At 36.8% G+C, this 14,952-nt stretch overlaps 2 protein-coding genes across 2 annotated transcripts; both read right to left on the bottom strand.

Annotated features, from left to right (window-relative positions):
- Positions 1-2,952: 2,952 nt before the first annotated feature.
- Positions 2,953-6,842, bottom strand: LOC120730029 (troponin I, slow skeletal muscle-like). Its single transcript, XM_040026099.1, has 8 exons — positions 5,570-6,842; positions 4,824-4,847; positions 4,702-4,705; positions 4,562-4,603; positions 4,308-4,439; positions 3,997-4,086; positions 3,652-3,825; positions 2,953-3,472 (listed from the first exon to the last, which is right to left on the bottom strand). Exons 2-8 carry the CDS (start codon positions 4,832-4,834, stop codon positions 3,386-3,388), a joined length of 540 nt encoding a protein of 179 aa, XP_039882033.1. The 5' UTR covers positions 4,835-4,847; positions 5,570-6,842; the 3' UTR covers positions 2,953-3,385.
- Positions 6,843-9,986: 3,144 nt separating this feature from the next.
- Positions 9,987-13,656, bottom strand: LOC120730028 (troponin I, slow skeletal muscle-like). Its single transcript, XM_040026098.1, has 8 exons — positions 13,500-13,656; positions 11,417-11,445; positions 11,240-11,243; positions 11,077-11,124; positions 10,790-10,921; positions 10,620-10,709; positions 10,266-10,436; positions 9,987-10,148 (listed from the first exon to the last, which is right to left on the bottom strand). The coding sequence occupies exons 2-8, from the start codon at positions 11,425-11,427 to the stop codon at positions 10,062-10,064; spliced, it is 543 nt and encodes a 180-aa protein (XP_039882032.1). The 5' UTR covers positions 11,428-11,445; positions 13,500-13,656; the 3' UTR covers positions 9,987-10,061.
- Positions 13,657-14,952: the final 1,296 nt, after the last annotated feature.

The following is a 14,952-nucleotide window of genomic DNA, read 5'->3' as shown; positions in this document are numbered from 1 at the left end:
TTGTGTTGCAGGTCTGCCTCATGAGCCACAGCTGAGGTGTGTTCCAGCTTGTCAGCCACGGCATATAGTCTGCCATCCTAAACTGCCACACCCCTGCCACTTCCCCCATTTTTGCCAGTGCTGTGAGCTATAGTGTTTTGGGCAGCGGGCCTTAGAGTGTGTGTGTGTGTGAGAGAACTTAAACTCTGTGAAACTTTGGTTTTCTTTCTTTTATTGTAAGCAAAGGTGTGCCCTTATTGCCATTTTTGTTTCAACTGTTTTCTCCTGTTTTTGGTTAGACAGGGAGCTCAGCCATTGTATTTTGTTTTGGTTAGAGAGTACTTGGTTTGATTTTTAGCTAAAGGGGGTGTTTTGTTTGTTGTTTTGGCCTTGGAGACCCTGAAGAAAGGAGCTTCCCTGTGTTTATTTTTACTGTAGTAGTTTTGGGCAATAAATCATGTTTAATGACATCTATTCTCCAGTAGTTCATGTTTTCTCTTTCACTTTATGTTACCCCTCACCCCAGTCAGCACTTCGTTTTTAAGTGGGGCGTAACAGTTAACAATATTTAGAATAATCAGAAAAGTACAGATTGTGTATTGTACCTGTGCATTAAAAAGTAGGCATGTAACTTCCAATAAGTTAGTGTATATATAAACTGAGAAAAGTAATGTGCAAGTTATAACAGCAGAAGTTGTTACAGCGCTGATGTAAACATCTATGTTTGTTGGGAGCAGTTTTGATTGTACAGTCTGACAGCTCAGGGAGGAAGGACCAGTGGAAATGCTCCTTCATGCATCTAGGATGCAGCAGTCTGTCACTGAAGGAGCTCTGCAGTTCAACAGAGTTTTACCAGACGGATTTGGAGGAGGAACTCTCTCAGAGCAGCTTCTCTCTCCTCTTCAGTTGATCACTTTCCCCCTGCTAACAATATAATCTGAATGGGGAAAAATGCATCAAGAGTGATGCATTTCTTATTTAAAATATTAAATATAATTCTTATATATGATTCTTACACGCAACATGACTTTTCTCACATTATAGGATACTATACACATATTATATTATTTAATATTGTAAACAATATTTACAAATGTGATGCTGGGACGGATGCAAATATAGTAAATTCTCTGCATGTTTAGCACAGCTGGGCTGTATGCTGAGTATTGGTGATATGATGTTTATATACCCACCCCACACATTAATTGTCCTGTTAAAGCAGATCAATGAATTTGAGCATTTTACTCAAAGCTTTTTATTATTCAGTTTCTCTGTTGTAATATAGAGGTGGATAGACATACATGGAAGACAACAGTGTTTAATTTGCTCTTAGTGGATAACATTATGGAAGGACAAGACAGTGCTCTATGTTAGTGACAGTAGTAGCAATAACTGTGTATCCACTGCACTGGATATTGATCAGGAATCTGTCCCTACATGATGCCAGACAGTTCGCTTAGATGCACCTCAAAACTGCATGCATGAGTCAGTGAGTAAGACAGACAAGCACTAATGACTATTTGACAGGCAGTCAATCCATTTTATAGTGTTGTACTAACGACTAACTACTGAACGAGTGTCTAAAATAGAGTCCTGTCTGTGCTGCTGCTACTGTTTGTTCACCAAGAGAAGAATTTACTGTTGTGCAATGCATCACTACAATTTTTGAATAGAAGACAGTTAAACTTAATTTCTTGGCTCAGAATTTTGGGTGTCCACCTGTTAGTGGCTGTGACAGGAAGTATTTAAAGAAGTTATTAAACTTATGTCAGGTCAGTCACGTTCACATTATACCAGAGTCAGATCAGATCCAGCTGTTAAGAAGTCAAACAGCAGGGAGAAATCAACTAAGAGTGTTGTCATGTATTTGCTCTGCAGCTTTATTTATCAAACTAACGTGTCCGTCTATAGTGCCACTATCGAAAATACTTTCCTACAGCGTAGTTTCTAGTGGGCACAGCTGATACACATCATAATTGCTTTGTTAGGGTTTTAAAATCTCATTGCAAAAAGTCAGAAATAGTATATTTAGTGCACATCATCTGCAAGTTGTGATAGCACATTACAGGAACAGCTTGGAGTTAGAACAACACCAAAGGTTTGTCCTGATTTATTTAGGGGAATAGAGAAACGAGGACAGGTGCTCGTCAGGGCTGATGGTAAACTGAGCCAGTGTAGAGTTCAGTTTGCGTCAGTGTTGTAACCGGGAGTTATGTTCACTCAAAAGGCTGCAACTCACATCCTCACACAAGGATTGGTAGACAGCAAACAATTAAATAAGAATGCTGAAGTGCAAGTCTGAGATAGTTAAATGCTATATTTAGACTCTTAATATTTGTTTTGAAGTAGTATCTCACTGATTTAGTGGTACAGTAACGTTGAGAGTGGTACACTAAAGTTCAAAGTGGTCCTTAGCACAGAAAAAGCTCCAAAATCCTTCATCCTGCACTTCATATGTGATCAGTGGGATATTTTCCGTAAACTCTCTCTGCCTGGCCGACCAGAACAAAAACCTCTACATTTACATTTACTTCCACTTTCTAATGATGTGGATATCAGGCTAGCAGACAGTGTGCTGGTCGCATGAATTGCTGCGATCTTCACCACACTTAAAATGTTTATTTACTTTCCATAATCACAAAATTTCCCTGTCCTCATTTTAGGTTCTCAGTGCATTAGTTGTAGAAAGTGAGAATTAAAACGACCTTTTTGTTAGATTTTTTTATTGAGGTTTATAATAATAATCCTCCCACTGTCTCTTTTGAGTTTTTATTTAATATGTTTTATGTATCTTTGCCATCGTGCACCACCTAATCTACAATCGTACTGCATTTGCTACATTAAATTTCTGTCGAGTTAGGGAAAGTTGCAACCCTGCGTGTTTTTTCATCTTGCAAATCATTTTTTTTGTAATATTTGAATGAAATAGTTAAAAATCGGAATGAAAACAGCTTTACTCCAATTTCTCACTCAGTTAACAGACTCTTTTCCCCCCAACTCTGCAGGTGCTGATGTGTGGCAACGATATGTGCTATAACAACTTCTGTGGCTTTAAAAAAAAGTATGTAAAAGATGTAAAAGAAAAAGTACAGTGGCAGTTTTCTGCATCAGAAGTTTATTGTTATTATAATTATTGTTGTTGTTATTATGATGATGATAGTATTTTGCAGACATTTTAAGATAAAGAGTTAAAGCAAATTCTGCTGTTTTCTGACTGTGGTGAACATACAAACCAGATAAAACTTCAACAAAGTGCAATTTGTGTATTTGCAAAACATACTTTTTCACTCCAATTAATATTTTTGCAAGTCTTTTAACACACTGACACTAAAACATACACTTTGTAGTTACTCATTGTGCACCGTGACATTAAGATTTTATTTTAAGTGCTGTCCAAAACGTGAATCTATTGTCCGGCATCAAACAGCTTCTTCCTGCCCTCCATACCAGACATGGCCTCCACATTCTTACGCCAATCAGTCACCTCCTCTTTCTGTTCACAGGAAGAAAATAATTCTTAGTGAAATCTTTCCCTAAAATAACCCTGAAATCATTTGAGGAATACTATCAACTTCTTGTAACTCGAATGTAACCATTATTTCAGATTAAACACTTTAAGCCAAGGGGTCAAGTTACCTGAAGTGATCTTAACACACTGACTGTGGCACTTACCTTCTCCTCCTCTTTCTTCACTGTCTTCAGGTTTGCCTTAAAGTCCACAGACTCTTTGACCTTGGATCCCAGCAGAGCACCCAACATGGCGTCAGCTGAAATCTTCACCCTCTTGAGAGCAGGCCGCTTCATCTTTCCTTTTAAGTCAAAGATCTTTTGAGAAAGATTTTCAATCTGCAGGAAACACATTAAAATGATAAGAATGAACTATGCTGTTGTGCAGAACCTGTTTCTAAATAATGATAACATTTGAGATATAATGACAAAAAAGGACAAGTAAAACATGTAATGTTAAGAAAGCCATTTCTGAAGGTCATAAAGAATGAAATACTTTGAAATGCAAACCTCCTTGTTGTTTTTGGCAACTTTCACTTCAGTATCATACCGATCTTCGTCTACCACATCAATCTTTTGGTGCAGTTCTTTGCACAGAGCCTACATAAACAGAACAATATCAAATTGTTAAACAGAAGAGCATGAGCAAAAAAGGTTCCTGCTCATTCCAGTATCATAAATTACCAAAAATAAGATGGAGAAAACAGCACACATGAAAATGGTGTATATGCATGGCATCTGTACACATTAGAGAGTTACTTATGTGTGGGGCATTTCCACTGTGTTATTTCAGTGATGCTTCTGCAGTGACCTGCACATACCTGAAGGTCCTGCAGAGACAAACCAGACAGCTGAAGTGGAGGGACTCTCTCCCTCAAAGTCGTCTCTCTCTTCAGCTTCTTTTGCGCCTTTTCATCCTCCAGCATCACAGTTGCTGTTTTCAGCAGCTTGGTCTAAGTTGTAGAAAATGCACGTAATGACTCAAATAACTGATAATATGGACTCCTGAATGAACAGCTTTCTAGTTTTGCTATGCATATTTCATCTGTTTTAGTAAAAACAAAGAAGAAAATACCTTAAGGGCAAGTCTGCGGGATGCAGAAATCTTTGATTTTCTCTACAAATAAAAAGTAGACAAAAATACATTTTTTCAAATAATAATGTTAAACAAATGTTTAACTTCTTTGGAGATGTTAAGAACTTAGAAGAACTCACAGATCTGTGGTGGGTATGATGGTGTGGAAAAGGATAAGAAATAACAAGAGTTTGTTTCTACATGTTAAAAATATTTTTTAAATGCCTGTGGAAATATATATAGTTAAAAAAATATCACTTACGCTTCAGCCATGGTTGACTTTTGTCTGTAAAATAATTAATACTGAAGTGAGAAAATCTACTTTTGGTAAAAAGGTTGTAAGAGTAGCATTATTAGCAGCGTATGAATGCATGATCACAGTATTATAACTTTTTAACAAGCTTCTAGGCTATGGTTCAATTTTGTAAACTATTTTCACTAGCCTGTTTTTTATACTTCTTCGCATGCTGTCACATCTTTTTACCGAGACAAGTCAAAGTAATCCAGACCTTGGACTGCTTTTTTTTTTTTTTTTTTTAAATATAAATGTTATGAAAGTTAAAAGTTTTAAATTGCCAACACTGCATGCTTGAGGGTCACAGATACTTTGAATGATATTCCTTTTTCAGTCCAGTTTGATAAAACCCAGATCAGAATAAAAATATAAATCTTTTAATCAGTTTAATTTAATTTTTGAAATGATAGATCTACAAAGATGGATTTTTGTAGAAAATGTATATAGCTGCTACAAATGAATAAAAGACACATTAACATCGAAATTACTTAAATTAGTTTAAACACATTGATATGACCCAAGATTAGATATAAATGTGGCCAGTATTCTTATAAATATTGAACTTGTGAAAATACTATATTTCTTATACATTTTTTCATGATAGCTTTGTGTGTGTCATAATCTAATAAGGCACCTGTCAGTAATAACATCATAATAGAAAAAGAAACCCTTAACCCACACTACCATCACTCATACACATATATTAAACATACCTTTTTTAATCTCTGCAGAACACCCAGTTGGTGTGATCAGTCTCTGTCTTTAAATGACTGCAAGAAAACTCAAGTCAAATTTAATGACTCCTATTGCCTTCTCTGAGTGGCCAACCCAAAATAGCCTCCTCTATCCTGACAGCCAGTATATTGCATATCACTACACTTCTATCCCCCAGCAGTAGAAATATGTCAACACTGAGCCATTATCACTGATGAATACTTGTTAATCTACACTGTGCGCTTATCTTGAGCCACCTCTCGTTTTTTTGCATTTTGCTTAAAGGAGCCTGATCTTTTTGTAATGTTTTCAAAAGTGGTCTTAAGCAGCAGTTCTCTGAGCTTTCTGAAGGTCTGTTTGTCAAAGTGTTTCTTTGAATATTGGCTGCTTTTTCCCTCATTTTCAGTCGTGGCCATTTTCAGAAGAATGTTTGTTTGTTAATTTCTTTGATAATCATTAATGATTCAAGTATATACCAGGTAATTAACTCAAGGAATGAACCAACGCTGTGTCTACAGATGCCAGGCTGCTTAGCAGATGATTTGCTCACATTTCTTTAGTTGAATCTACAAAACCTACAAAACATAACGCATTTCACAGGTGTTGTAGTATTTTTGCACCAGCAAAGTGATTCCCAAAAAGTATTAGCTGAAAACTTGTTAAATCCCAGCATGATGTGCAGTGTGCATTACAAATAAAAAGGAAATTGGACATGTAGAGAACAAAATAAGGAGTGGCAGTCTTAAAAACAGTAGATGAACAGTACCTGAAAGTCATGTCCTTATGAAATAGAAAACAATCCGACAAAGACCTGACACAGGACCAGAGAGATAAGTCTGGCCCTTAAATTGGTACATCAGCTGTTCACTGAGGTCTCATGAGAAAGTGCATCAGTTGAAGGGTGGCTGTCAAAAAGCAATTCTTAAGGAAGTGAAACAGGAAGAAAAGGCTGAGGCCAATCCAGTTCAATCCAGAACTGGATTGAAAATCAACGAAAACTCTCACAAATCCACATTTGAAATTTTTGGTTCAAATCATCATCAGTACGTACAGAGGTGGTCAGGAGAGAGGTAAACCAATAAGTGTGTACAGCCATCTGTAAAATACGATGGAGGCTCTGTCATGGTTTGGGGACGCATTTAAGGCAGTGGTGTTAGAGAGCTTTAAAAATTGATGGAGTCATGAAAACAGAAAAGTACCATCAGATTTACCTACCATGCAATACCACGTAGAAAGCATTTGAGGCAACGCATTTCATTGATCCCCAACACACTACCAATTAGGGCTGGGCCATATTATACCGTTCACAGTAATACCGGTATAATGTTAGGCAACGATAGGAAAATGAAATATCGCGATAGAATCTGAGTAAAACGCGCAGGCGCAGTGCCTTTGTTTTCATACGCACATGGCCGATTGTTGAGTGAAACAGATGAACCAGAATTGGTTTGTAAAAATGGTGCAACTTCAGTGATGTGGAACTGGTTTGGTGTTTGTCCGTCAGATACACGATAAAGCACATTTTTTTGCAGAACATGCAAGCGGCCGTCGTTATTGTCGTGTTTGTCGGACTAAGATGCTCTTAAATCTGGGAGTAATCTGGGTCCTAAACTCCGTATGTTTCAGGTCAAACGAACACTGCAGCATCACTGAGAGTTAAAAACTGTCTAAATTCTTTCATCTTTAATAAAACGATCAGCATTGCTGCTTAACCAGGTGAAACAATTAAGTTTAACTTCCAGGCGTCCATGAAAACAAAATTTATTACATTTAACGGAGTTACAAGTTAGCAGGAAGCTAGCGGAAGTTAGCTCGCTAGTTACCTAAGCATGATATAGCATGTTCTGACAGAGATTTCTGGAAAAATTCAAACGTACAGCTCTGCTATCACTTCCAACATAAATGAAGACAGGAAACTAAGCAGCAGTGACGTTTGTAGGGTTACTGAAGTTGGGCTAGCTGGTATATAATGATGTGCTACGTGATCGCTAGCGACACAGCTATGTTAGCATAACATAAACAGTGAAGCTGGAGGACGAACACTAACACTTTTCCACTTATAAAAGTTAACGTTAAAGTTCCTGATAGTTAGAGACAAATGCAATCGCATGGCAGGATGCTGTAAACGGACATGGTTAAACTGAGATAATCCATCCACAATACAAGGTTAGTCATTAATATACTGCAACAACATGGGAATAGAGCAGAATTCATTCATTAATAAATCAATGGTACAGAAGTGGAGGAAGCAAGAAGAATGAGTTTAATAAAGTTTGATTTATCTGACTGCTTTGTTTCGCTTAATGTGCCTTATAATCCCGTGCACCTTATGGTCCGAAAAATACGTACTGCACACTGCAGTTTAATGTTGCAAAGCACCTCTTTTTAACTTCAGTGGATATTATACATGGTTATGCTCAGGATATGTCAGCCCATTTCTACTGGAAATGGCTTTTGGTTAAACTTTCAGCAAGGAATTTGCATTTGCACTGTTACATTTTTATAAAGCTTTAATGTACATAAAAACCAGCTTCTTGTTTAAGTGAAAATAAATGGAAGGTTGTGTTTTTGCGCTAGTAATGTTGTGGAGTTGTATTTTGTCTCGCATCAATTATATCGTCGGTTATATCGTTATCGCAAATTTTCAAATATATATCGTGATAAATATTTTTGGCCATATCGCCCTGCTCTACTACCAATGCAGTAAAAGCATACCTGGATAGAAAAACACACAGTGGAGTCACGAGCTGGCCTCCCCAGAGCCTGGACATCAACAGTGTTGAAGTAGTCTGGGATCATCTTAACAGAGAGTGGAATGAAAGGCAGCCAACATCGAAAACAGAGATTTAAATGCCCTTTAAGAAATCTGTAAAACTATTCCTGGAGACTACTTAAAGAAATTACCAAGAGTGTTCAGGTTGTGTTTAAGATTAAAGGTCAATATTTGGTCAGTACCACATCTACTTTCAAGCCAATTAAAATTGTACAAACTGCTTTCCCTTATATGCTGTATTTCCATGTATGTTTGCACACACCTGTCAGTAATTCACTTCACCGATTTCCCATTTTCCAGGCAAAAATACAAAAAATTTAAAAATAGGAAAAAAAATGAAAATCTATTTTTAAAAAGGCAAAATCACTTATACAGGCACATTTGTTTAATTGGCATCACACATACTGCAGATATTGGAATAGCGATAAACAATTAAAAACACTTTGAAAGGAAAAATCAAAATCCAGATAATCTGGATTTTCTTTAGTGCAGTTTTAATGTGCAAATATTAGAATTTATTACGTAATTTGTAGGGGTGCAACGATACACAAAATTCACGGTTGGTTCGGTTTGATACTTTGGTGTCACCGTTCAATATTTTTTAGATACAAAAAAAATGTTCATGCTTTTTTAATTTGTCATTTATTAAAATTATAAATATATATTTTAACTCAAATGTACAGTTTTTAAATTTAATGTTGCTGAAACAACAAAGGGATAAATAATAAATCTATCTGATTGAGAAATCACTCATCTTTGGAAAAGAGAGTTTATTACAGAGAAATGGCTCTTTCCAAAATAAAAGCTATACTATACGCTTCTTCTGGGCTATATTCTCAGCAGCATATTAAACATATCAGGTCCCCATAAGGAGAATCATGTGCTAACGGCTGTCTAAATGTCTCGGGTAAAGTTTGTAGCATGCGTGCTTGTTGTTTTTGTCTGCTTCCACTTGTCTTTGCACTAGGATGATGTCAGCGTAAATGTGCAGTCATATTAATTTTGCTCCCACTAGTGCTGTCAGCGTTAATCTGAAATGACGTTAACGCCACAACACGGCAAATCTCCGTTAACGAGCTACCGCGGATCGCCCTGTGCGTGGGGCTGGACAGCGTCAACACGTTAACGAGCAAACTGTGCTAATGCAGTAGTTCTCACCAATGTAATTGAGCATTGCGTGGCACATCCGACATACTGTTTTACTTTTGTCCATGACGCGCTTACCTTCAGGGTCATGCTTCACATGAAGACCAAAATAGTTCCAAAGGCCAGATCTGAATGAGGGTGGGGGAGGTTCAATTCGCCATGTTGCAACGAGCTTAGCTTCTGTCTTGCTAGTTTGTGCTGCGCTCAGTGGATCTGCGCTCGACAGTGCAGCCTAGGCGGAGTAGTCGAACGCAGATCCACTGAGCTCTCAACACAGATAAAATAAATAAAAAATTTTGTATTGTTCGATACATATGCCTACCGAACCGAAAGCACTGTATCGAATGGTTCAATATCGATACGAGTATCGTTGCACCCCTAGTAATTTGTATTATTGCATTCAAAGCATACAGGGTTTTTTTCTACTTACAAGTGTACATTAAGTCATGTTGACAAGTTTTGATTCACTCAGATATAAACTCACTCACTTCAGCTTATGCATTGCAAACTAAAGCTTTATTTTAGCAAGATGTGTTGCTAATATAGCTTTATTTTTAACATGAGCAAAATTTTTATTGTCCAGCATTAAACATCTTCTTTCTGCCTTCCATGCCGGACATGGCTTCCACATTCTTCCGCCAGTCCGTCACTTCTTCCCTCTGTTTAAATATTAATTATGATAATTAAAATAAAAATACACAGATTTTAAATTACTCATTATTTTTGGTTTAATTTCGTTTTTTGTGTAAGTTTTGTTGCCATTTTGAAGTTTTTACCTTTTCATCTTCTTTCTTTACTGTCTTGAGGTTCGCCTTGAAATCAGCCTTTGTTAGTCTGGAGGTCTCGGTGCATGCACCCAGCATATCGTCTGTTGTTTTCTTGACCCTTTTCAAATTGGGCTTCTTTATACCCTTCAGCTCAATGATCTTCTGATTGAGTGATATGATCTGTGCAGCAAACATCGAACATGTGTATAACGTTTACATTCTGACAATGAAAGTACTTGCTGTTATTAATCGCTGTAGGTTTTAACCAACCCGTTCACCACTAGGGGCAGCATTTTACCACCATTTTTTACACGCAGGACTATACAAAAAGTACTTTTACACTGTGATTCAAAATGTTTGTACCTCTTTCTCGTTTTTGCCTGCTTTGACCTCCATATCATAACGTGTTTCATCCACTACGTCAATTTTACGATGTAATTCTTTGCAAAGTTCCTGTACAGAAGAAAAATAAAGATGTTTAAATGACATAAATTTATTAATTACCGATCATTTAAAATTTGTTTGGTCAGTACCTGGAGCTCCTGGACTGACATTCCTGACAGCTGCAGTGGAGGGTATGACTCATTCACAACTCTTTCTTTCTCCCTTTCCTTCTCTTCACCTTCTACCACCAGCATAGCAGCGGCCTTTTTCAGCAGTTTGGACTAAAATATAGTTAGGATTGAATCACTCTTTATAACATTAAAAACAATGGCTCTTTTGAATAATAATGATGATAACTATAAAAAATTAAAATAATAATAAAAAACCAAACACAACAAATGCAAAACACAAGTTCCTTTGAATCTATAAGACCTACTTTCAAAAGGAGTCGGCGTGTAACAGCAAACTTTCGCTTTCTCTTGGACTAAAACCAAAGGAGGTAAATCAGTGTAGATGATAAATATCATATGAAGTGTATAAAACTTCGAATTTGGATTAGGGATTAATTAATCGTTGTGAACATTGGCATTTTTACTCACCGGTCTTCATTATCAACATGGTGGTATGAGTACACACACACACACAGACACACACACACACACACACACACATGCACACACAGATCACTTGTTTTATTTTTTTTAACTTGAGAAAGGTTTTTTAAAATAGGTGAATGATGTAACATATTAAACAAATTATACTAGGAGAATACTCACCCCTCAGACATTGCTGCAGCTTATTGTGCCTTTGGAAGAGAAATACATTTTTTAACATCTAGTATCACAAATATAGATTCACAGATTTTCAGGTTAGTTTAAATTAATGTTCAAGCAAACATTTCAAAGGTTAAAGGTTTTGAACGTGATACTGTGAAGCTTTTCTTTCTCACATCTTGGTGTAAAGTTAATTTTTTGGGGGGCTTTGGATGCAAACTACATTTATAATCCAGGTGACGTTGTCACCTGATTTGTGGACTCTTATTTTGAAGGCTGAATCCCATGGGCTCGTTTTTTTTAACCACATATTAAGAGCAAAGGGTGGAACTGAGCAAGAAATAAATTAGTGCATATGTATACAAAAGCAACTTGCAACTATGACCATAATTGACAAAATGAACAGAATCTTGTATTTTTAAAATATTTTTATTTAAAAATGTAAAACTAGTGATTGAGACCAAAAACCTATGAGGGATTTACTGAGGTCATGGGTCACATAAGATCAATGGTTATTTTCCCATAGACTTCAAAACAGCTGGAATTCTTTTTAAAACCTCTTTTTAGAGTTGCCCCCTGCTGGTCATTAAAAAGAATGCATGATTAAGGCTTTTGGGACCTGTAGGCCATCCTTTAGTTACAGTATTGGGTTTGGATTTGTGATCAAAGAAAAAAAATACTGGAATATATTATCGTGTACTTTGGGAAGTTGTAACTAACAACTATTTTCTTATTTTGTTCTCCTTTCTCCTTTTTTTTTTAAAACTTTTGTTTACACAAAGCAATCAACTATGTGAAAAGACGTGCAAACTAATAGATAATAACAATTTAAAAAAGCACACATTATTAGTATTCCTAGTATTCTCTGTTGATAATAAGATTAGGGAATTCGAGATCTGCTAAACAGATTTATTTAGTCTAATAGCTCTCAGGGGCTTTCAGATAGTTTTCAGCTTTCTTCCCAGGAGTTGCCTGTTGCACAGCTATATTTGGCCACATTGCACTGTGTCCCATCAGCTGCTGTGGCCTTGATAATGCGAGAGACAGCCAAGCTACAAAAAGTTTGGCAGCACAGAAAGTGGAACAACACCATACCAGCAGATACCAATAGATCTCATCCAGATTCATATTGTGGCACATTTTCTATCTTAGAAGATTGTTTATTTTGTTTCTCTGTTACCAACACTTAAATTTAGCTGGCTAATGTCTTTGAATAATCTCTCTGTGATATATATGCCTTCATATTACGTAGCCTTCTCCTTATCTATATGTTTTTATTTACTCTGTATCTTTACCTTTAAAAACGTACTACTGATTACTACATTGTATTAAAGCGAATTTAATCGTGATAAACAGTTGTAGTTCTAAAAATAAAAAGCTCTCCTCACTTGACGACATTATCCAGTTTAAAATAAGCCAGTCTAAGAGAGGGTGAAGGTCAAAGTCAACAAGCAAAGTCACAGCTGGTTTAAGGAAGCCTTCAGCCTTAGCTAGAAGGTTACCAGTTCATATGAGCAAACTATCGTTACTTATTACATCAGCTTTTAACTGCAGTGAAGGATCAAACGTGTTGTTACCAGAGCCAAAACACAGATGGGCAGTTTCAGCCTCAGATTACATTTCCTCACTTAAAGGGTCAAGACATCATTAAGAAGCCTGAGATGTTGTGGGAGTAAAAGCTAGGCTGCCAAGTTCAAAAAGTTTTAAGACCTTGACAAAAGTAGCCACATAGCTGTGATCCTGTCACATAAATACCGGCTGCAGTATCACTGTCAGGGGCATGTAGATATGCAGTATTCCTCTACCCCTGAGTTAAAACAAGACTTAGCTCGCCTGAGACAGCCGAAGGGCTTTAAATGCAGGTACTTTAACAACTCAGAAAATAAAACAGAATGGACCTTTAATGCCATTGTTAAAAAGAAACAATAGAAAAAAAGAATTTTTAACTATAGTTTAATAGCTATGGTCCACTGAATCACCTTTAATGAGCCATCACTTAATCTTGCATTGCGAGGTCAAAAAGTCTCATTTAATATCCATGTTAAAAATCTCTGACTTTAATTTTCTATTATTGTGTGAAACTTACCTTGGCGTTGACGGGAAATCAGACAAGGTAGTGGTGTGCTGAGAAAAGGAAAAGCACTTTATGGTTATTGCTCAAAGATTTACGTGCCCAAAGTATTGTGTGGATGGCTTGTTAAAATAGACACCCCCCCCCCTTCTCTGTCCACCTGACAATTGCTGCACCATGCAGCACAATCCATTTTTGATTTGCCCTCAACCCATGACCCATTTATTTTCATGTGATTGCATTGCACAAGGCACACCTCACGCCCCCCTCACCTAGCTGACAGCTGAGCTATCATCTGTAGATGCCAGGCACTAAAAGCATGGTTGCTTTTTTAAATATGCGCCACGGTGAGCCCTCATTGTTCGCTGGCAGAGGCCTACATTAAAGACCAGTTATTTCAGTGGTGCATGCTAATGTGAGTTTGTAAAGGTTGAAGTCTTGAAGTTTATTTCAACCTAACCTTTGAATCTGTACGTAGACGCATTAAAAGCAGGGTTTTAAGTGTATTTTCAGTTTGCATTTTAAGTGTGTTAAAACGTGGTTTTAACACACTTAAAACCATGTTTTAGGTGATTTTAAGTGTATTTATAGTGTATGTAAGTAAAGAATAGACTGCAGAGTAGTTTAAAGCAAGTGTTTGGATCATTTAATTCTAAAGCATGGCTTTTATAAAGTGTTTTAAAAACCCATTTTTAAACATGGTGTAACTCATGTCTGTACTCTCATGTTTATAATAGTATTATGAAGTACTTATTAAAGTGTATTTATCAATAAAAATCATTCACTAAAAACATTTACATATTTTGATCTACTTTGCAAGCATGATCAAGCAAAGCATATGCAGTTTATAATTTATATATCAGGGGAATGATACATTTTAAGGGTGAGGAAGTATAGAGATGAACACACACACACACACACACATTTTGATCACAGCTACACTAAGGTATTTGATAAGGAGGAACACAGCACTTCATATCACAGCCTGGAGCTGCTGTACTCAATAAAAGAGTATTTTTATATTTGGACTAAGATGCCACTCTGGCTTATGAATCATTGCCATGACTGCACTCACACACAGAGGTCAGATCAAACGCTATATCTACAGTCTATTCTGGTCAGATTTCAGTGGCACAGGACTGTCTGTCTCTCTGTCTGCTTTAGTGTTATGTAAACTGATACAGTTGAGCTCAATATCCAGTAGGAGGCACAGTAACTCAGACAATGCAACAGGAATTATCACATAGCCACGTACTATGTTATAGCTGGTAACCATGTAGTGCATTGCTCTAAGTTTGTTCCCCACAATGCTGGACTGTCTCCTGGCTTTATGTGTTGAGCCTCTGAACTCACACTTTCTGTTACATGTGGGTCACAGTGGAAGTGGAAACTTGATTTAAGAGACGTTCTCACTAGCCAGGAGAGGTTTATTGTTCAAGTCTTCATTCCAGGTCAAGGTTCAAAAGTG

The sequence above is a fragment of the Simochromis diagramma genome, unplaced genomic scaffold (assembly GCF_900408965.1).
Source record: "Simochromis diagramma unplaced genomic scaffold, fSimDia1.1 OVJJ01000293.1, whole genome shotgun sequence".
NCBI classification, from domain to species: Eukaryota; Metazoa; Chordata; class Actinopteri; order Cichliformes; family Cichlidae; genus Simochromis; species Simochromis diagramma.
This window is presented reverse-complemented; position numbering and strand designations above follow the sequence as displayed.